The sequence below is a fragment of the Miscanthus floridulus genome, chromosome 18, assembly GCF_019320115.1.
Source record: "Miscanthus floridulus cultivar M001 chromosome 18, ASM1932011v1, whole genome shotgun sequence".
In the NCBI taxonomy this organism is placed as follows: Eukaryota; Viridiplantae; Streptophyta; class Magnoliopsida; order Poales; family Poaceae; genus Miscanthus; species Miscanthus floridulus.
In genome coordinates, this window is record NC_089597.1 from 112,244,350 (window position 1) to 112,266,763 (window position 22,414).

Sequence of the window (22,414 nt, forward strand, 5' to 3'; positions counted from 1 at the left end):
GTACTGGTTTGTTGTGAGAGAAAAATACTATACCATGACTGATAAACTCTGGCTGAAACCAATAAGCGAACAGGCTGTTGGACTTCAGTTGTTTCATTTTTGAGATGGACGTTTCAATTGCTGATTTTGATTACTCCCTGATTAATGGAGGGAATAGTCACTCTCCGCCACCATGCGAGTGATGGACTCTGAGTCTCTGACCAGCGCACCCCACTGGAAGTTGTAGCACAGAGCGGCACACGAACCAGACGGTAGCGTGGCACACGGGCACGTGAACAGGACGCGCCGTAGACAGGAGCAGAGACGCGGCGGGCGGCGGCCGAGCCAAATCGAATCCGACCCTGCGGCTGGCTGGCCGGACCCGCTCGGCCGCTGCCCACGCCTTCTCGGAGAAGCTTCACACACCTCTCGATCGATCCCGCGGGCGCCGCCTTGGCGTTTGCCGCCTCACCTTCTGCCACGGCGGCACAAGCCGTAGCGCTCGCGTCGCGTGGCGATCGGAACCAAATGGCCGCCGGTGGAGTGGCGTCCCCAGACCCGGCGGCTCCTCCACCGCCCTCCCCCGGTTCCCTGCTTTGAGGCCAGGCTGTGACGCCCCACGACCGCGTATGTCTCGCGCTCCCTACCCTTCCTCGAACCCTAGGCTCGGCGTTCGTCTAACCCCGCGTAATTCTTAGTGCGGAACTATGTGTGGCCTGTGGCGCGTGCTGCCCCCGCCGCCGCGGTTCCTGCATCAGGGTTTGATGACGCCGCGTAGGGGCGCTGGAACTCGAAATCGCTAAGAGGTGCGGACCGCTGGAGCCTTGATTCGATCCTTCCTCCGGGAGGGCCTTTCGCTCGCCGTGATCCCAAGGTGAGGCATCCGCGAAATTTAGGCGTTTTTACCGCTTTGCCAGGAATTTTGGCGCATTCCCTTAATCCCTTTTTGTTGTGATCGAAATTAGCGTCTCAGCCTCTGCAGTTCTGAGTTCGAATTGTTTGTTTGCTGTCCGTATGATTTGGCTTGGCGTTACAATTGGTGACTATGCATGCGGTGCTAATCGGTGGTTTATGGGTGAGGACCTTGCGATTAGGGTTATGGACGTGAATTGGGGTTGCTTACGTGAATATCTTGGGCCCGGTCTCTATGTAATATCATACGTGTTTGGGCTTAGTGGCTGAATGCTGCTTGAATTTGTTACCTTTGTCTCCAGCTAAAAACTAGCAGCTGTTAACAGCAAACCTATTTTGCAGGTGATGTGCATTTGTGGTTAGTGCAGGAATCTCTACTCAGCATGAATTGACATGTGTAATGCTAACTGCTAAGACTCATGTAACACATTCCACTCTGATATATTGCTGTCCTTTTTTTTTTGGGTAGTGGGCACATTATTGTGCACGTTAGCACATCTAGGTTGTTTTTACAAAAATGGTAAACCGATCGAATGTTTAGTTGCTTCATAGTTGTTGCAAAACGTGTAGATTTTAAATTGCATGATTTTGCAATATCTATCATGCCATTGTTAGCTATAACTTTTTTTAGGCTGAGCTGCAAGGGTGCCCTCTTTGGTTTCATGGTTCTGTAATTCCCTCATTTAGTTAATTTCATGATTCCCATGAGTGCGGGTGAATAATGGTAAACGTAAAGAACCTATGTTGCCTGTATTCTGCCTTTTTGCTCACAACTGGTTTGGGAAACAGTATCAATGACCACCCTGGCTGTCGAAAATAACCTGCCATTATTTTACCAAATGGAGTGCACAAGTGTAGGATTGTCCCCTATTGATCTTGTGTTCATAACCCAAAAAGCTATTCTTGGCTGGTCAGTTTGGAAGATTTTATAAAGTAGATGAACTGGTACACATATTGTTTTTTCTTGTTTGTTATATATCTGTCAATTTATCAGAGTAAAAGAGTATGATCTATGTTCCTTCTATCTTATGGTTGTTGTGCCGCTTAGTTGGTTTACCATCTGCCATCACTGCATCAGTTAATGACTTAATGTTATAAACCCACTTTTTGTTTACTTCAAGACTGGTCAGTTAAATTTAGATTTTGATTTTTTGACTGGTCGGTTCAGGTGTAACATCATATTGGTTTGTTCAGTTGGTGAAATCTTTGAACCTATTTGTCTAAATAAACCTCCTAAAAGCGACTATATTTACGGTATGATCATCCTTGTATGCTGCAAGTCTGAAAATAAATTTTTTTATATGTTAGTCCCATGATAAGTTAGAAACACAACCTAAATATCATTCATTGGTGATTAAAAGGACTTTGAGTCACATTGTCTGTATAATGCATTCCATATCTGATCAACTCCTTGATGCTTCATTTCGTACCTTTGGATACCTTTCATTTGATAACATAAATATCCTGTATTGTTAGTTTGAAAAGTTACCTTGATTCACATTGATCAACGGTTTGACACTTCATTTCATTACTTTGGATACTATCTCTGTCCAAAAATATAATGTATTCTGTCTATGCACACGGACAAGTACTTGTCTAGGTACATAGCCGTAATGCCTTATATTTCAAGACAGAGGTAGTATTGGTAGTTTGAAAAAGACCTCGAGTCGCATTTTCAATTGCATGCACTCCATATCCAAAAAACTTTTTGACACTTCAACATATTCCTCTGGATACCTTTTATTTGATATAGCTCTTGGTGTTCTTTGTGGTGAAATCTTGCATGACCTATGGCTGCATGCTGCTTATACAAGTTCTAAATCATAGATGATGTAAAAAAAATCAGAAGTTACATTCCCATCCCCTTCCTGTGCAGTGCAATCACTTATATTACACACTTTGCTGGTTAATGTTATTCTTATTAGTTGCTACTGTTGCATCACCTATTTCTAATTTTCTGCATTATCGAGACTGTGTGCATGTGTAGATTTCCTTATTTTACCTGAAAACAGGGACTATAACATTTACAAAAGTAGCTCAATGAAAAGGATTTTGGTGTCATGGATCTCAGTTTGATCATCTAACTGCTTTTCTACTGTAGACTGGTTGTTTAGCTTGTTCATTGCTCCTTGTTTTCCTCATTAACTCTCTTTCTTTTGACAAGGATCCACTGTAATCTGATTGGGTAAGTAGTTAATTGTGCGAAGAAACACTGATTGAGTAATGAGCCTTAAGCATGAAACTGGAATTTTTCTGTGCTATCTTTTTTTTTTTTGTAATTTTATATCAAAATTTCTTGGTTATTACTAGGCACTTCTCAAGAAGTTTTTTTTTTTCTTCAAAAAAATCCTTTTCCTATGGGTCCTTCCCTTCTGGCTATGGGTATGGGTAATGGAATTCGACTGCTTTAGATCTCGGATGTAGAGTCCAATGTGCATTGACGAGCCCTTCTCTACTTCTAGGCCTTTTGGCATTGCATGCATGAACAAGCAATAGCACACTCAAATCATTCAGGACTATCACAAATGCTTGTTTTCTGATAGATTTGGACTCAACTATCTCCTTGTATGTGCTGTAAATCCTGCCAAAATATTATCTCTCATCTTACCCTTTTTTGGGGGAAGAGGTTGGAACTCTGCCAATCAATTAGAAAGGAAAAGAGTTTTGTACAACACTCAAGCCAAGTCTAGAGGAGTAAAAAAAAGTATTACAGAGATATCTTTTTAATCATGAAGTTTTTTTCACATGAATACATGAATGCAATCCTGGTGAACTGACATGTTTGTATGCCTGCAAATGCTTGTTCACAGTATGCAATGTGAGAAGTTATCTGTTATCGTAGTTATTCTAGGTTCTTTGATTTTTTTTCTCTTGCATTTTTAGGATAGACGATTATCAAACCCTGGTTAGCTAGAAAACTTGCTAAAACCAGTTTCTCATGGAGGTATTTACAAATTGGTGACCCCAGGTTTGAAGCACTGGTGGTTCTCCTCAACTGGAGGCACCAACCAATCTATTTGAATTATTTGATTTTGATACTCAGAGCTTTGCTGAACTACATTATTATCATTGACAATAAAGGTGTTTATACCTTCATTCAGCGGGGACAAAGGCAGTAGATTTGGATGAAAATTCAGAATTTGATCTGCGTTCATTTCATCCCTACATGCAAAATTATGGAAGTGCATGTTTTCTTTCCAGGAGATAAATGTCTGTACTAAGTGAGGGCTGTCACATCCATCTAGGATCTTAACCTGTTAGGAGTTGGTATGACAGATTTTACTCAAATTGTGTAAATCGTGTATCTACATTCATAAAATGATTTATGTCATGGGCTGTCGGCGTTTCGAGTAAACACCAACGAGTAAATTTGTATTATTGCGCGTCCGGCCTGGATGGTGTGCTAAAAAGACACAATGTTTATACTGGTTCGGGCAGAATGTCCCTACGTCTAGTTCGTGGCTGCTGCTCGTGTTATTTGCACTGAAAAGTTCGTAGTAGGGGGTACAAACGGGCAGGAGAGGGACATGTCCTAAGCCTCTGATGGAAATGTTGAAAGGTTCGTAGTAGGGGTACAAACGGGCGGGAGAGGGACAGGTCCCAAGTCTCTGATGAAAATATTGAAAGGGCGCTGAGAGCTTGGTTGCTGCTCAGCTATGTATGACGAGATGCGTGGTGTGTTGAATCGATCAGTCCCCTTTAGTGGGGTGTCATGTCTTTCCTTTTATAGATAAGGGGAAGCAACAGATGGGAGAAAGGAGAAAAACCTGAGGCCAAGAAGGTCCTTCGAAGGTGCCAGGTCTTCTTTTTCCTCTGAGCCAGTCCTGTTGACACAACAGACGGTGATGCCGAGCGTCTGTCCGTTGATGATGCCATGCTCTGGCTTGATTAGCAAGTGGTCACGTCCCATCTCGTCCCGGCGAGCAATGCGACGGACCGGGGTGTCGATCCCCAACCCTACGGGGAGCGGATGACGCAGTGACTGCACGTCCGTTAATGTAGAGGACACGAGCCTCCTTGTCGGGTTCATAAACTCGGGGTCCCTCGGGGACCAGCTTTCATGCCAGGCTCGGCCCAGAAGGACGACCTTTTTCTTCTGGATCGGCCCAAGAGTCTGAACTGAACAGACCGAAACACTCGCTTCAGGCCCTGGCCGCCTTCGGCCCATCTTTCCGACCAGAGCACCTCGGGCTCATGCCAACTCTGAATGGCCTCTCCGATCGGAGCACTGGCTTCAGGCCCCGCCCGCCTTCACACGGCCTCCGCTCGGAAAGTCTGACCCGAGGACCGCCTCCGACCACGACCCCGTGTCTCCGATCGGGGTTCATAGAAAATCCTGCTCATCGCTATTCTCTGACTGGCGCGCCAAGACCGACTGGGGACCATCCGATCGGGGATGCCCGCTCGGAAAGAACCAGAAGGCGTGCGGAGAAAGGCAAGGCATGGTTCACAAGTCAAAACCACTGTACCAGGGACCATACCCTGCACGAAACAGTGCTCTGCAGCCACCCTGACACAAAGTATTGTAGGGGCCGCTAGAACCTCCCATATGGTAAGCCCTCCGCGTGTCTCTGGACACCGATTGCGGTATGGGCTCCAGGATTTGCCATACCGGGTGAACATAGCGCGGCACCTCACATGCCACGAGGCATCCAGAAGTATTTACAGGTACCGGCGTCCATCCTTCTTAAAGAAGATAGCTCAACCCCCCATGCACATCTGACATCCTACAGCGACATTGACATTATTGGAGGGCTTCAACCATTATCCAGTTTTCATCACCATAGGCAGCAAGGCTTAGAAATATCTGTACTCTCTCCCTCTCGCTTGTAAAAGCCATCCCCTTTATCTATAAAAGGGGATGCGCTCCCTCCAACGAAGGGAGATCGACTTCTTCAAGCTCAGACTCACTAGATCGACATCAACGCTCCTCAATCACAGGACCACCCAGTTCTGACCGCGACCCTTCCGATCGGAGTCGACCGAACCTCTTGTATCCCCCTTTCTTCCTCCTTATCGTTTGTAACCCCACTACAGACTTTGAGCACCTGAGCTCAGGAATAAAGTCACCGACCGACCCCGACTGGACGTAGGGCACGTTGTCTGAACCAGTATAAATCCTGTGTCATTGTGTGCTAGGCTACCTCCGATCACAACGTACAACAAAACTATACATATTTACTAGTTGGTCACTTTCTGCATCGATAGTTGGCGCCATCTGTGGGGAAGACGCTGTACGTTCAACACCTTTTGGTCATCGGATGGCCCATTTTTTCGCCACTCCCGCCGCGGCGGGCTCGGACGATACGATTCGTTTCGGCTCGCTGGAGTTCCCCGCAGTCTCGCCCGTCGGTATGCGGTTTCCACCCGTCTTCGAGCCATTCCAGGCCTTTTGCTTTGGGAGCCTGGACTTCGTCGCTGACTGGCTCGGCGTACTCCACCTCCGCGAGGAGGCTCGTGACCCGACACCCGTCGGAGGGACGTCCTCCATCGACTCCGGGACGTGCGACTTCGACGGCGCGGCATCTGCGCTTCATTCCGAGCAAACTCTCTGCTCAAACCCCGTTGTGAGTAATATACATGCTATTATTTACTTACTGCGCTCTATCTTCCGCCAAATACCTTGTGGGTTACCGTTGTCCCCATCGCAGCCGCCATACGGCCGGTTCCCCTATGGCCTTGCGTCTTCCGTGGACGCATACGCCCGGGGACTCCAAAAGGTGCTGGCACCGCACCCCCTCACGTCTGAGTTCGTGGGGATGGTGAGCTATGCTCCCACCTGTTTCCTCGACATCATGGATGACGACGTCGGGAGTGACGGCTCCAGCATCGGCGACGTGGCGCCTAGCCACCGTCGATCCCGGGAGTACGCTGTGGCGGACGCCCTGGGATAGCCGCTGGGGGTAACAGAGTCCTTCTGGACCCACGCCCCGCTGGGCCCCCACGCGGGGACCCCCGAGCTCACACGTGAGCACGGGGAGGATCTACGACGACACTAGCCGCATCAGCCACCAACTGCACCAACGCGCTCGGCGCACCACACTGCGCCCCATGCGCATAGACCGGTGAGCGGCGCTCGGGGTCGCGCCCATCAGCCCCAGCGCAACGCCCCGGTTCGGGGGACCAACCCCCCACAGTTCACTCGGGCCAGTTAGAACGTTGCCGCCGCGGCAATGCTCCTGCGTGACCTGCCCGAGCCGAACGACCCTCGTGGACGAGCAATCCACCAGAACCTCCGGGCACTGTTGGAGACCGTCGTCGTTCAGCAAGCGGAGTGCTCTGTATCGCGACGCCGACTCATGACCTTGCTCCCCGTCCGGGGAACAGGGACGCAGTGGATAGGGCACTACACCCTGTCATCGCCACAACCACCGATTGCGGCACAAGAAGCCGCGACCGCTCCTCGTCTTGACTTGACGACCGCCCCATGCCGACCGCCCATCTACGCGTGGCTCGGGCTGACCAAGACACGCGCAGCGTCGACCGGAGTCCTAGCCCTGATAGCCTGGAACCATGGACCTTTGTCCAACACCCCCAGCAAGCGCCTTTTCCGTCGCGCTTCGACGTGGGCCGCGACAAAGGTAAGGCCACACGCCAGGATCAAGACGAGGGCCCCTCCACGTAGAGGGAAAAAAAGAACAGAAAGGATCGTCGCCAACCGGCCAACTCCACGTTGGCCGCCGTGGCAGATTACGCGGGCACTCAGCCCCAGCAAGACCCTCCGGGCCACTTTCACGAGCTCATGGAGAGCCCGTGCACCAACCACAACTATCCCGTCAACCATCTCTACAAGGACTGCCAGCTCCTCAAGCGCCTGCTGAGGTAGGCTGGCAGGCCAAAGGAGGAAGAAGATGGGGAAGCAGCGACCGAAGAAGGGGGTGCAACGGACAAGGATCCAGACGACTAAAGTGATCCGACCGGAAGCCCACCGACTAAAGGACGATGACGACGACGCCCTCTTCGTGGACCTTAGAACAACTATGTATTTTACTCTTTTCCTAAGTTTCAGTCTTACCTTACTTAGCGAACGCTCCTATAAGAGCACCCCGACCCGAACACTTTTCGGCTTGAGGCGCTTGGGGGCTCCACTAGGGGGCTCTACTACCCTTTTGTTGTTGTTTTTACCTTAAGTACTCTTTTGCTTTTGTATGGAGAAATTCCTTCCTACCCTAATGAGGGGGTAGTTCGTTCCTTTATTTTACCTTATGTAACTTTGCTTTAGAACATTCCGACTGATCGCACCCCTCCTTTTCCTACGGCTACGACCGGCCGAGCCTCGCGGGCCACGCCCCGGGCTCGCAAAGTTGTGACCTACGGAACAAACGGGCAGGTACGAGATAGAAAGAAATTTAAAACAAAATTATGCTAAGGGAAAACAAAGGAACGAAAGGGAACAAGCTTCCCCGAACGGAGCGACTCCATTACAAAAGCAAAAAATCGATTGCAGTCATTAAAACACACCACGAACGTCTTACACGGGGGCTCCCCCACGAACTTAAAACTTTTTATGTTTGCTATCTACCTCCACTAAACTACTATTATTTTTACATGCTACTGGGCCAGCCCGGCGACATCCGATGATGGCGCAACCGACGAAGGTGCGAGCTGCTCACTTCTCGACGGCACGGCATCCGGCTCGGGCAAGACCGGGGTGACATTCCCCTCTGACCCTGGCTCTTCGCCATCCGAAAGCTCTGCTGCATCCTCTCCACGCGCGCTTTTGGCCAGGTCTTCGCGACGGACGTCCATCACCCACTCGGCGGAGACTTGATCTGCCATCAACCGCGCGTGCGGCAGCAAGCGCTCCCCGATCGACTGGATGTCCGCCATGCTCATGCCTTCAGCGTATCCGCTACATATGGTGGCGAAGTCCAGGTGCGGATGGTGCGTCCCCACCGCGGTCAGCACCCCCGACGCTCCGTAGAACAGCTCGGATCTGATAAGATCCCGGACCTCCCCCGGGACCTCCGCTAGCTGGACAGTGGGTGTGCTGGTGCTTGGCGCTGACCCAAAGATCTCCGAAACAACGTGCTGGGCAAAGTTGCGGATCTGGTCCAAATCCCCCTCGAGAGCATGACACTCCTCACGGGACTTGGCCAGCTCCTCCGTACGCCAGCCAAGCGTCGCCTTGGTCGTCTCCAGGTCCCGCTCCAGCACCTCCACTTTTCTGCCTAGCTCTGCGAGAAGAGCAACGAGCTCAGAAACAGGCTAAGGGAAAAGCCAACACAACAAAAAACAAAAAAGGGGACATATCGACGTGAGAAGCCTCAAGGGTGGAGAGATCCTCCGCTTGCCTAGCCACCTGCTCGCGCAACTGGGCCACCTGCTCACGCAGCCGGGCACTCACGTCATCTGTCTCCATCACCTGGCCCCGGAGCGCGCGTATCTCTCGATCCGCCTCCGATCGGGCCCTCTGCTCCACCTCCAGGGCCTTCTCTACCGACTCCAGGGCGGCGCGCTCCGGATCAAGGGCCACCAAAGCCTCCTGAAGCGCCACCTCGGTGTTCGCCAGGGACGCCCACAACTCCGCCTCAGTCTTCGCCTGGCGGGCCCTTGCTGCCTCGAGCCCTTGCTCAGCCGCAGTCGTCCGCTCCTCCACACGCTGCCCCTCTGCTCGCGCCGCGGCCGCCTTGGCCGCCCGGTCCCGGGACTCGCGGCAAGTGGACTCAGCCCGACGCTCGAGCTCGGCCATCTGGGCGTACTCCGACCGGAGAAAGTGGGACTTGCGGGACGATGTCTTCCTTATCTCCTATGAAGGGCAAGCACGCTAAAAACAACCGATAAGGGGATTCAAAGGGTAAAGGACAAGTACCAGAAACTCACCTCCGCCGCGAGCTGCATGTCGCCCTCAACCAACTGCCGGGTGAACAAAGCCCGCTTCTGGGCGCTTTCATGCTGCGCGGTCAGCTTGGTGAGTTCTGATACCGTGACGTGCCCTTGCCCTCCGAAGATGTCCCAGAGTTGACGCTCCCGGGAGTCCCAAAGGACGAACCGCGCGCTCGCTGGTTGCTCAGGGCAGGGCCACTCCAGGTCACCCTCTGGCACTTCGCCGGAGGGCCCAACCTCCAACCGTGCCACCGCCAAGTCCTGCGGTGACATCACCGGCCCACCAGAGGTCCCAGCCACCGACTGGACCACCGCCAGGCTCCGCGACGGCACCAACGGCTCTGCCATGACATCACCGGCGGGTTGCTGCAACGGCACCGACGGCTCCGTCGGGACATCCGCCTCGTCGTCAGATGGGATCTCCACCACCTCGTCGACCTGGGCCGCCGCCGGGCGTCCTAACCATGGCTCGGCCACGTCTTCCCTCGGCGCCTTCGGCTCTGACGGCAAGGACGAGCCGCGCGACCCTCTACCCGGCAAGGCAGGAAGCTCGGTTTCCCTTGCCTCCGTCGCGAGAGTCACCTCCAACGCCACCGCCGCCATCGGTACTGGGATCGTCGCTAACACTGACACCATAGCCGCCGCCTCCTCAACAGCCGAACTGGAGGGCACCATCCCTAGAATGGAAGGTCTTGCCACCGCGACACGCTGCAGAACGGGCTTCCAGGTCTCCTGCACGGCAGTCGGGGCAATACTCATCCTCGGCATCCCCATGCCACTGATGGAAGGTATGGGTCAGTCACACTCCAACAAAAAGCTCAGCCAGCGAAAAACCAAAAGAAAATGGAGAAAGACATACCGGGTGGCGAGCGGCACAACTCTGAAGGTCGACCCCGACCTCAACGCGCCTGCACGTCGAGGACCACTCCTGGACCGTGACCCGCGCTACTTTACTTCAGTAGGGGGCAAAGTCGTCCCTATCGGCTCCTGCCCGACCCACGGGTCATCCCGACCCTCGGCTCAGGAATCCTCGACCGGAGCAACAAGCGCAGTATCCTCTGACTACGACTCACATGGCACACGTGCCTCGATCCGGCCCTCAGATTGCCTGGCATGCTCGACTATGCCTGCAGCAGGCAGGTCCTCCCGCCGCGAGTCATGCGTCGGCACCGGTCCGAGCGACGCGCGAGTGTCAATCCGCCCCTCAGTAGACCGCCCGCCTTGCTCCACCACGCCCACAACAGGTGGGGGCAGGGCCAGCAATGCTGTCAAGGGCGCGGTGACCACGTATGCTTCGACGCTCGCTCACCGACGACGTCCGCGCCCGCTGCGTGTTTCCTCGACGAGGGATCCACCGCACGACGCGCGATCACCAGCTCGTCACCAGCGGACGACGTCGTGGTATCACGACGCTCCGCCGAGGTCGCAACGACCCCCCCCCCCCCGCTCTCCTCCTCGTCAGAGAAGACCATATCATCCAGATCCATAGGATCTTCTGACACGAGTTCCAACTCAACATCGCTCCTACGTTCCCCGGCCCTCGTGCGCCGGACGATCTCCTGCTCCTTCTCCTGCTTCCGCAGGATCTCCTTATTAGTCTTCTTCTTCCGAGCCTCGGCCGCCTTCTTCTGAGCGGTCTGTCGAGCCATGCCCTCCGGTCCCTTGGAAAGGTGTGGTCAGGACTTATACCTCCCAAGCCCCTACGGAACGAACGAACCAGATCAAAGAAATAGGAAAGAGCAGAGAAGAAGCACAAACAAAAACAAGGGAACACACCAACGTGGACGCGATCGAGGCGTTGAGCGGTATGGGTTTTCCCACGACCGTCTCCCCGGGCCTCAGCTGCAGCACCCGACTGACGTGACTCCAGACCTCGCCCTCTAGCAACTCCTCCGGCGACGTGTGGTTCGGGTTCGACCGGCCGCCGTACTCCCACATTGGCCACGTCCTCTCCGCCAACGGTGCAATCCGGCGGCGGTAGAGGGTGTAGAACACCCGCACTCCGTCGAGGCCGCACCTCACTAGCTTCCGGAGCTCCTCTTCGATGGCCTCCACCTTGTGCCTCCCCTTACGGCCGCAACCCCACGACCACCTTTCTCGCTCCTCTGGCCTCCTGTCGGTAAACGTCGGGAACGGCGCCGCCTCTGGGTTCCTAATGTAGAACCACTCCCCATGCCACCCTCAGTTGGAACTACAGGGGGTGTACGCAGGGTATGAACCTCCTGCGCTCGGCTTCCTCTGAAGGGCAAAACCCCCCACCGGCGCAGCCTCGACCGAGCTCCCCACTGTCAAGGTCCTCCTAGAGAAGAATCGCCAGAAGAGGTCCGCGTGCGGCTCCATCCCGAGGAAAGCCTCGCAGGTGGTGACGAAACCGGCTATATGCAACACCCCCATCGGATTGAGGTGTTGTAGCTCCAAATCCCACTCATTAAGGAGCCCACGCAGGAACCAGTGCGTGGGGTATCCTAGGCCGCGCTCATGGAAGGTAAGGAAGGACACTACCTTGCCGGGACGAGGTCACAGGAACTCTTCCCCAGGGACCCTCCAGTGCGCCACCTCCTACGGTGGCAGAAAACCCTTCTTGATGAAAGACTCTAGCACCGACTTCCTCACGGTGGATGACCTCCAGTCCGACATCTTGCTCCGGCTTACAAAAAGGATCAGTGAGTTCTCCTCTTCTCCCTCGCTCTCTCCCCCTTCCTTTCCCAGAAACCTCCGCAGCTCTCAGGAACGATCTCGACGAGGAGGAAAAAGAAAGGTGGCGGTGGCAGACGGCGAACAGGCAAAAGAACGAGGCGAACACCCTCTCTCTTCTCCTACTTAAAGGAAGGGGGCAGCGGTTAGGAAAGGACATGCCGATCGAGAAGGCAAAGCGGTGGCGCGTGAAACTCTCTCTTTCCATTTAATGCAGATGGGACGCCCCCTAATCGAGGAGACGTGCCTAGCGCGATGAAATGGCTCCTGATCAGACGGGACACAACCGGGACATGGCCCACCACTACTGCACGACCAGCCACTACCACACGCCGGGCACGAAAACTGAAGCGTCACCACACGCGGATGGCTCCCGTCTCCCCTGGCGTGACCTAGAGAGATCCAACAGTGAAGTCTCCGCCGGGAGAGACTAACCGGCCTTCTGAGTCGATCGATTCACTCAGGATAAACACCTGAGATACAGGTCCCGATCGGACAGCTCCGACTGGAGCTCTTCGAACCCCGTCTCTCAGGTCACCAAGGTGAGCATGTGTTCATTAATACGTACAGTTCACACAAGGGCTAACCCACGATTGACGAGCGCAGGTACCAGCCGGACGTCTCCGATTGGAGCTCTTTGGACTCCGTCACTCCAGTCGTGCAGGCGCCACCACACGAAATCTCCGCCGAGAGACAACCAGACCTCCCTAAGTCGATCGAGTCACCCAGGATAGATCAACCGGCCTCCTGAGTCGATCGATTCACTTAGGATAAGCACCTAAGATACAGGTAGGAAGCGAAGGGGCGCCCCATGCGGGCCATGTCGACTCCGTCTCGAATGACGAGCATGGGTCCCAGTCGAACATTTTCGACTGAAGCTCTTCGAACCCCATCTCTCAGGTCATCAAGGTAAGCATCTATTCATTAATACAAACTGTTCACACGAGGGCTAACCCACGATTGACAAGCGTAGGTCTCGGACGGGCATTTCCGACTGGAGCTCTTCGAACCCCGTCGCTCCAGTCTTCAAGGTAAAACACCATCAAAGCCCCTATATTTCATTACAAATCATTCATACATCCATACGTGCATTCATCTCATACGCCTGAACCCCCCGGACGGTTAGGGCATGAACCGCCTAGGGGCTCAGGAACTAAGCATCGCACGTGCAGCGAAATGCATCAAAACGCTCCGTGTTGCGCCACGAAGCGGTGGCTTGCCTCATTCGACATGAGCAACCAAACAGAGCCAGGGGAGAAAATCGTAGATGAGCACCGTGCGGCCTTCGCCCGGTCTGGCAAATTAGGTCATCTCAACCTTCTTGTTCGATCCTGAACCTCTTGCCAAGCCCATAGAATCTCCATCGAGGGGAGGCCGTCAGGCCACCCGGGTCGATCTATGGAACGACCTAGGCATCTGTCGGGCTGCAGGTAAAGGAGTAGTGGAATGCCACAAGAGGGCTATGCTGACCTCGTCATGAACGACGGACCCGGATTCCACTCGATCACACCCGTTAGCGAGCTCACCAAGCTAGTCTTCGAGCTCGAGCGATCAGGACAGGCGACGAAACTCAGCCCCTCCGGTTGTGAGGAACCAGGTGGGGTAGCGCAAAAATGACTCAGCCCCCACGAAGGCCCGACAAGGCTCGGGGGTTTAAACGCCATGGGACCACGACTCCAAATTCGCGTCGACGGGATAGGCGACATCCGGCTACGGCTTGGGACTGCGACTCCTTAACTCACTTCGACGGGATAGGTGACATCTAGCTATGGCTTGGGACCACGACTCCTTAACTTGCATCGACGGGATCGACGACATCTGGCTACGGCTCCTGGGACCGTGACTCCTAAACTCGCGTAACGGCTTCAGACGGCTTCACTAACTAAAACTAACTCTTTCGATCCACGGCGAGCACCGACGCCTGGGTCTACTCGTGACTCCACCTTCCCTGATCCCATGATGCACACCGACACCAAAGATCGAACTCTGTTGCATCCGAAACTAAGTTATTTCAAAAACTAAAAACTTCCTCGTCCGATCCTCGGCGCGCACCGACGCCAGGGCTTGTTTCAAAAACTAAAAACTTCCTTGTTCGATCCTCGGCGCGCACCGATGCCGGGATCATTAAGTTCTGTCTCAATCCAATCCCCGCGCTTAAAAACACCTCGGCTGTACAACGACACCATGGTTAAACAAAATTCCGTCTCAAACTAAAAAACATGCATACACGCCTGCCGAGACAACACCCCCAGCCGGTTTGGCCCGAACCGTCTGGGGCTCGGGGGCTACACCCACCGGCATGGCAAAAATCCTCCGGACGATTCTGTCCGAATCGCTCGGGGGCTCCTATCGGGTTCATAAACCCAGGGTCCCTCGGGGATCGGCTTCCACGCCAGGCTCGGCCCAGAAGGACGGCCATTTTTCTTCTGGACTGGCCCAAGAGTCTGAACTAAACAGACCGGAGCACTCGCTTCAGGCCCTGGCCGCCTTTGGCCCATCTTTTCGACTGGAGCACCTCGGGCTCATGCTAACTTCGAATGGCCTCTCCGATCGGAGCACTAGCTTCAGGCCCCGGCCGCCTTCACACGGCCTCCGCTCGGAAAGCCTAACCCGAGGACCGCCTCCGATCGCAACCCCGTGTCTCCGATCTGGGTTCATAGAAAATCCTGCTCATCACTATTCTCCAACTAGCGTGCCAAGACCGACTGGGGACCATTCGACCGGGGATGCCCGCTCGGAAAGAACCAGAAGGCATGCGGAGAAAGGCAAGGCATGGTTCACAAGTCAAAACCACTGTACCAGGGACCATACTCTGCACGAAACAGTGCTCTGCAGCCACCCTGACACAAAGTATTGTAGGGGCCGCTAGAACCTCCCATATGGTAAACCCTCCGCGTGTCTCTGGACACCGATTGCGGTATGGGCTCTAGGATTTGCCATACCGGGTGAACATAGCGCGACACCTCACATGCCACGAGGCATCTAGAAGTATTTACAGGTACCGGCGTCCATCCTTCTTGAAGAAGATAGCTCAACCCCCCGTGCACATCTGACATCCTACAGTGACATCGACATTATTGGGGGGCTTCAACCATTATCCAGTTTTCATCACCGTAGGCAGCAAGGCTTAGAAATATCTGTACTCTCTCCCTCTCGCCTGTAAAAGTCATCCTCTTCATCTATAAAAGGGGATGCGCTCCCTCCAATGAAGGGAGATCGACTTCTTTAAGCTCAGACTCACTAGATTGACATCAACGCTCCCCAACCATAGGACCACCCAGTTCTGACCGCGACCCTTCCGGTTGGAGCCGACCGAACCTCTTGTATCCCCCCTTCTTCCTCCTCGTTTGTAACCCCACTACAGACTTTGAGCACCTAGGCTCAGGAATAAAGTCACCGACCGACCCCGACTGGACGTAGGGCACGTTGCCTGAACCAGTATAAATCCTATATCATTGTGTGCTAGGCTACCTCCGATCACAACATACAGCAAAACTATAAATATTTACTAGTTGGTCACTTTCTACACCGACACTCCTCTTGACCGTAGTGGTTGTTGTATGGTTCCGTCAAGATCCACGCCTGAGGGCCAATGGCGGCGCCTACAACACTGTAAAACAAATATTGGCGTCTATAACACTGTTTGGGCTCTGACATGCTCGGAAGGGCCTTAAAGCGCCCGTCTTGTCATATCCTGTCGGTACCTTACTGCATGTGTGCAGGATATGGTGCAGGGTATGGTCCTCGGTGTTGTGGTTGACTTGAGTGTCCTGGCTTGTCTACGCGCGTAGTTATGAAGGAGCAGCATGCAGTCATCGGGTGAGGCGGAGCCAGCCCCCGGACTGAAGGGGACTGTGATGCCTAAGAAGGGGGGTTGAATTAGGCAACTTAAAATTCAACTTCTAAACTATGGTATCTTTTTCTAACTCTAGTAAAATCTATGCAATAGATAAACTATCTAAATGTACAACTACGATTTTGTTAGTGTATTGCTATTTCTACCGCAAAAAGGAGTAATACAATTAATGTAAATGCGGAAGCTAAAGAGCAAAGTAGAGATATGCAAACTCCCATCGATGACTCCGGTATTTTTACCGAGGTATCGAGAAGCGCGCAAGCTTCCTCCTAGTCCTCATTGGAGCCCCTTGCAAGGAATCCCTCGCAAGGGGCAAGCTCCTGGTCAGGTAACTCTGTGGATAGCCTCGGGCCTTTCCCACGCGCAAGTGAGTCTCCGACGTGCCTTCCAGCAAGCCTCTGCCGGATGCTCCCCGTCGTCTTCACTATAAAGCTTCCGGCCGAAACGCGGCACGCCTTGTTCCCTCTGGTACATCATGTTGAATCTACATACGTGTATTAATTCCTCGCATGTAGGGGCTGTATGGGCTGTCTGTATACTTTGTCTATCTATATTTGAAATTAATTCTTCCAGTACAATTGCCCTGTGAATCCTTGTAGATGACCTATAGCTATATCACGTGCATCTACCCATTATTATATACTGTTACAAAAGGGGGACGTGGTGCCTAGTCGTCTGCCTGTTCACAATGTTCTCCTATACCCTTTCAATATTCGGACATTTAAATTCATGTTCTTGAATCTTCGTGGTGCTCACCCTTAAAAGTCTAGACAGTGCAAGTCCTATCTTCAGGAACATCCTTTCTGGGTAAAAAAAATAGTGAAAAGTTTATAGATTTGTTGTTGACTGTGTTGTGGGTGATAGAAATTAGTTTCCATGCTGCTTAACTTAGCTGAGTGCCTGAGTCATAGTTTGATTCTGGTAGGTCTTTTCCTTCTGTAGGATGTGTTTTTTCAGTCTATCTGCTCTGTACTTAGAGATTAGAAATTTGGAATCTCAAATTGGCTAAGAACATTATTCTGTCGTACATACAATTGTTCTTTAAAACTGAGAAACGGAGTAAGAATATGAGGATGTTGTGCAGTGATCTGGAATGTCTTTTCACAAACAAAATTTACCTTAGATTTGATTAGGCCTGGCCTAGCATTGTAATCTGGGAATTGATGTCGAACTTTAGATTGGTCTATTTCTTCAATTCATAGCCTAACATGTGTTTCTTTGTTATTATAAGCTAGTTGCGACTTTCCTAGCAGAAAGATACTGGACATATATACGGTGCAATATAAGACTGATTACTGCGTCCGATATTGAAACTAGCGCGAGAGATTTTTTTTTATTTGGTTCAGTATCGAACGAAGGTGTTTCTGAGTAGCGTTTTGCTTCAGCATTGCTCTTTACAATGGCACTTCTCGACATTTGATCTTCCTCCTCACCTGCTGCACGCTGAAGCTGATTTATCGTGAGAGAAAAATATTAGCTGATAAGCCAGTTGATAAGTTGAAGCCAACAGGCTATAAATTACCACGTTCCCTCCGTGCCAGCACAGGACAGGACGGACGTGAAGGACGGCGTTCGCAACACATAGCGGGCGGCGTAGCGGCGACGGCACACGGCAGGGATGGCGATGGCCGATGGGCATGATCGCACACGGGTATATGGTCCCAAGACGGAGCCGGTGGAGTTTCTTCTTGCTGGAAGCGGAATGGCCACGGTGCGCAGCAAGCCACCGCCGCGGAACCGTGACCGCCTGACCGGTGCACCAAGCCGGCTGCGGACGGCGGATCGGAAGGCCGGTGGCGTGCGGCCAGGATATTCCAGCTCATGCACGCATTATAATCAAAATATATATAAGCCTTATTTTTTAGGAAAATTAATAAGCCTTTAAATTGGAAACGGTCAGTGGGCTTAAAAATGATTTGGGCTTTTGGGCTCATATTATTTATTAAAGAGGAAACGTTCAGTGGGCTTAAAAATGATTTGGGCTTTTGGGCTAGTAACAAATTTCGGGATACCGATTCTCCATAGATCTCAGCGGACAGGAGTCTCCATCTGGACCGTGAAATATTCCATCGGACGGCTATCATGAATGTCTCGTGGGCTCACTGGCTCAGCACGGGAGGCGCCGGCCGCGGAAGCCGCATCCCCCCGCACGGCTGCACCACTCCGCTCTCCACCACCATCGCCTCCCATGGCGACCAGGGCGGCGGCAGCCACGCTCACGGCGTCCACGTCCTCTCTCCTCAGGTAATCTCTTCGATTCTGCTCTACTACAGTAGTTTGGAGCAGCTATCGCATCCAATCCCTTCCGACCCAACTCGTCTTTCCCTCTGTTGTTACAGGCGCTCTGCTTCGCTGCGGCCGCAGGGTCTCCGGGTCCCCCACCGCGTGCCTCCCCAAAGGTGGCTATCTTTTTCTTTGGATTTGAGTGGTTGCTTGCGGCCTGGTCTACTATCTTCTGCATTTACCTGCTTGCTGATGGTATCCTAGTGGATAGTACAATTCCTCTCACTGTTTGGTAGCTAACGAAAGCTATGCTTGGTTCTAGAATAATTTGTAGGACAACCGTGTTTAGAGTTGTAATTGTTCCAGAGTTAACATTGAATGTCAGTTTAAACACTTGACGGAGCGGAGAGAAACTCCCTCATACTTAGACATGGACACTGCAAGGTGATTATTAAGGCACAGGAAAATCATTCCTGACATAAGCTTTTGTGTTAGGACAACATCCAGGTTCACTAGAAATCAATACATGATAAGTACCCCAAGCGATCTAGTCTTCTGTGGACATACTTGATTTCAGTCAATTGGTAGTCAATAGCAGGGAGGAAGGACTCATAACCTTTGTTACCCCTTCCAGATCTTCTGCAAAATGGTCATTGTGGCCTCCAAGTTTGTTATAGTGGTCATAAAAACTTGTGTCTGCAAATTGATTGAAGTCAATATTCAACCAGATCGGGCTACTTTCAGTAGCTAATTATCTTGAGCTTCTGCTAACTTCAGGTTCTTTGAATTTTTTGGAGTCATCTCTTTTAGCCCTTTACACACTTATGGTCCTTAAATGCTCTAAAATTGATTTCTGATACATTTCCCTGCTACTTTAGATTTGTGCGCCATATTGCTTCATCAACAAATGAAGAAGCTGCTGCCAAAGCAGCCTCCGCCACCGCTGATACTGGAGGACCAACCATGTAGATCTCATAAGCTTGCTTGTACTCTGTTTTGTGGCACTGAATATTCATTTTCATTTAATTTGCTCAGTTTCGACAAGATCATTGCAAAGGAAATTCCTTCAAGCATTGTATATGAAGACGAAAATGTGTTGGCATTTAGAGATATTAATCCACAAGCCCCTGTGCACGTTTTAGTTATCCCAAAAGTGAGAGATGGACTAACTGGATTAAACAAGGTATGTAGTGTAGTTCATATTATGTGCACAAAAGGAGGCCAGTCTGTAAAACATTTTACCATGACTTTTATGACATTGTTACATGTTCTTAGGCTGAGCCAAAGCATACTGAAATTCTGGGCCAGCTTCTCTACGCAGCGAAAGTAGTAGCAGAAAAGGAAGGTGTAGCAAATGGGTACCGTGTTGTCATCAACAATGGAGCTGAAGGATGTAAGGAGCTCATGGGCAACCTTTATCCCACATATTTTTTTTTTCTGTTTCTTCTCTCCAAATGTTTTCATTTTTATGCTAATGGTGTGTCATTTATCTGTCCACAGGTCAATCTGTCTATCATCTGCACTTGCATGTACTCGGTGGAAGGCAGATGAAGTGGCCCCCTGGTTAAATTACAAAGGGGGACATGTATGATTTCTTTTGTGTCGAGCATACCCTCTTTGTGAGTTTGCTGCTTGTCTGAGTGTTGTTCCAAAAAGAGAAAGAGCTGCCCCTGTGATGGCCCCCTTTGAGCACTCATCTCTGGAATTACTGAGCTTTTGCAACATTTTACTAAGGAAAAACTTTTGCAGCAGATTCTTTTAGAATATTAAACAGGTTTAGAATTATCCTGGCAAACAATCAGCCGTGCATATTTCAGATGGCCCTTCCATGAACATATATTTTTACCCACATAGCACATCTTCAAGATTGTTTTAACCATCCAAGTGCTGGGCGGGATTGTTAATTATTTTTATTTTGGGAGTCCAGATGAAAGCAGCTGGGTCAAACATCCAAATGTAGGACTTCCTTCTGATATCATTTGCCGCACATGTATACACATCCAGAGCACCAAATTTCACCCGAGCCAGGTGAAATTTTACAAGCAGAGGCGGTATGCCCTGGGAATTGAAAACTGGTGAAGCGATATACGATTCAGAAGGCATGCCGTAACACACTTTTCTGATACATACATAATACATGATGGTGCCCGGGTAATTGATCCCTAGGTTTTCCTGTGCTAGAAAACTGATAAAGCGACGATATGATTCAGAAAACATGCAGTAACACACTTATATGATACACATACATGATGGAATAACGATTGATAGGAAACACAACAACTCCGCATCCTGCAAGAATAATGATTGGTGGCCATAATTCTGCTCGGTGCTTATAATAAGCAAAACGGAAGTGTTATCAGGTTGTTCGGCCATCATAATCACTTTAATAGAATTATTGCATGCTAAACACCAAATTTTCAAGTCAAGCACAGCTCATTTCTGGTGTTAAGGTACATCTTGTCTGCCCATCCCACATCCCCCATCAGCAACTTGGCACGCTGGATGCTAACCTTCACCCAGTACATGCTCGTCTGGAAGAGAGAAGACAATTGCTGAAATATTGATTCCGTTCTGGAAGAGATCGAAAAGACAGATTGTTGAAAGATTGAATCCATTGTTGGAAGGTTGAATTCTTTAGGGGAGGAAAGAGACGTTGCTTGCAATCAAAACAGGTTGGTTAGTTGCATTGAGAGGTCGCAATTAAGAATCAGATGGCGCCGAGCTGCCCATGTCAGGACACAGCCTGCTGGGCTACCAACGCGAGGACAGGCTACACAACAGAGACGCATACGAATACGTGCAGACGCAGCGAGCACGACAGCGTCTGGGGCGCAAAACGGCAGCGTCACGAGGAGGGGTTGGCCGGGTGGGCGCACGAGGGACCATGCATGCGTGCATGTATGTCGTAGTGCTCTGCTTAACATCCTCCAGTGCAATGCAGCCTCCGTCCGTGCATCAGTGCATGGCTCGCGCAGTCGTGCTCTGATTTCGTCTCGTCTCGCCGTCCCCCTTGCCTTCGCACACGCCAAAGCTGTAGCTGCATGCATGCTCTCCTCAGTCCTCTTCTGCTCGTTTGAGCGTCCCAAATCCGGGTGGGGAAGGAAGGAAGAACACTTTGCTGTTGTGAGAGGTTGAAGCTGCCAGCATGATCTGGCTGCTCAAACGCCGGCCGGCCTCTCAAGTGCTCGATCGGTGACGCTTCACCAGATCATGTTTTGCAGCTTCACTCTCTCGCAACCAGCAAAGGGCGGCAAAGCATCGTGGAGGCTCCCGACAGATGAGTTCCTTCGCCGGTATGTGCTTGTTTCATCTTTATTAAACCAAGCATCATGCATGTCACAGGAGTCACAGGAGTAGGATTCGTGTATACTTCGTGGTTTCTCAAAAAAAAAAAAAAAAGAGTCCCCGAACGAGCAATTTGTGTTAATGTGTTGGCATTAGGTAGTTGCTGGTTTCTCAGCGAGGCATCAGGATAAGCTGACAATGCAGGCTTTAGAATGCATACTACTAAATAATTATACTGGTGTAAGAGGTTGAAGCTGCCAGTATTACTCATTCGTTTTTTTTCTTCATTTCTTTCTACTAAAGAAAGCTTAATGCTTAACCACAAGCAGAGATTAAAAGGGGGAGACAAGTCAATTATTCAGTTTTTCAAACCTATAATTGTTTTTTTCTTTGCGTCATGAATTATTGCTTGTATACTTGTATAGATTCAGTTAGTAGCTAGGCTTCTATCCACCTTTGCTACATCCGCCGGTGCATTTTTAAATATGATATCATAGTAGAATAAATTCTAATTTTATCTTGATTTGATTACCACTGGATTTTGTTTAATTCTTTTCTCTCAAGAAGATTACTGTTTCTACTAGTTATTGGTAATTTGGCTTATTTATAATGAAGTATATATACATCAAATATATGACT

At 51.0% G+C, this 22,414-nt stretch overlaps 1 protein-coding gene and 1 long non-coding RNA gene across 3 annotated transcripts; both read left to right on the forward strand.

Moving 5' to 3' along the window:
- The first annotated feature begins 330 nt into the window (after nt 1-330).
- LOC136522718 (uncharacterized) lies at nt 331-4,266 on the forward strand. Of its 2 annotated transcripts, none has more exons than XR_010775970.1 (3): nt 331-606; nt 678-853; nt 3,775-4,266. It is a non-coding gene; the product is annotated as an uncharacterized lncRNA (long non-coding RNA). The 2 variants fall into 2 exon arrangements; XR_010775971.1 differs by having other exon boundaries at nt 335-606; nt 3,860-4,266.
- A 14,088-nt stretch (nt 4,267-18,354) lies between these two features.
- LOC136522165 (14 kDa zinc-binding protein-like) lies at nt 18,355-20,366 on the forward strand. The gene is made up of 6 exons (XM_066515956.1): nt 18,355-18,511; nt 18,607-18,666; nt 19,369-19,455; nt 19,526-19,673; nt 19,766-19,883; nt 19,991-20,366. The coding sequence occupies exons 1-6, from the start codon at nt 18,456-18,458 to the stop codon at nt 20,056-20,058; spliced, it is 537 nt and encodes a 178-aa protein (XP_066372053.1). The 5' UTR covers nt 18,355-18,455; the 3' UTR covers nt 20,059-20,366.
- Nucleotides 20,367-22,414: the final 2,048 nt, after the last annotated feature.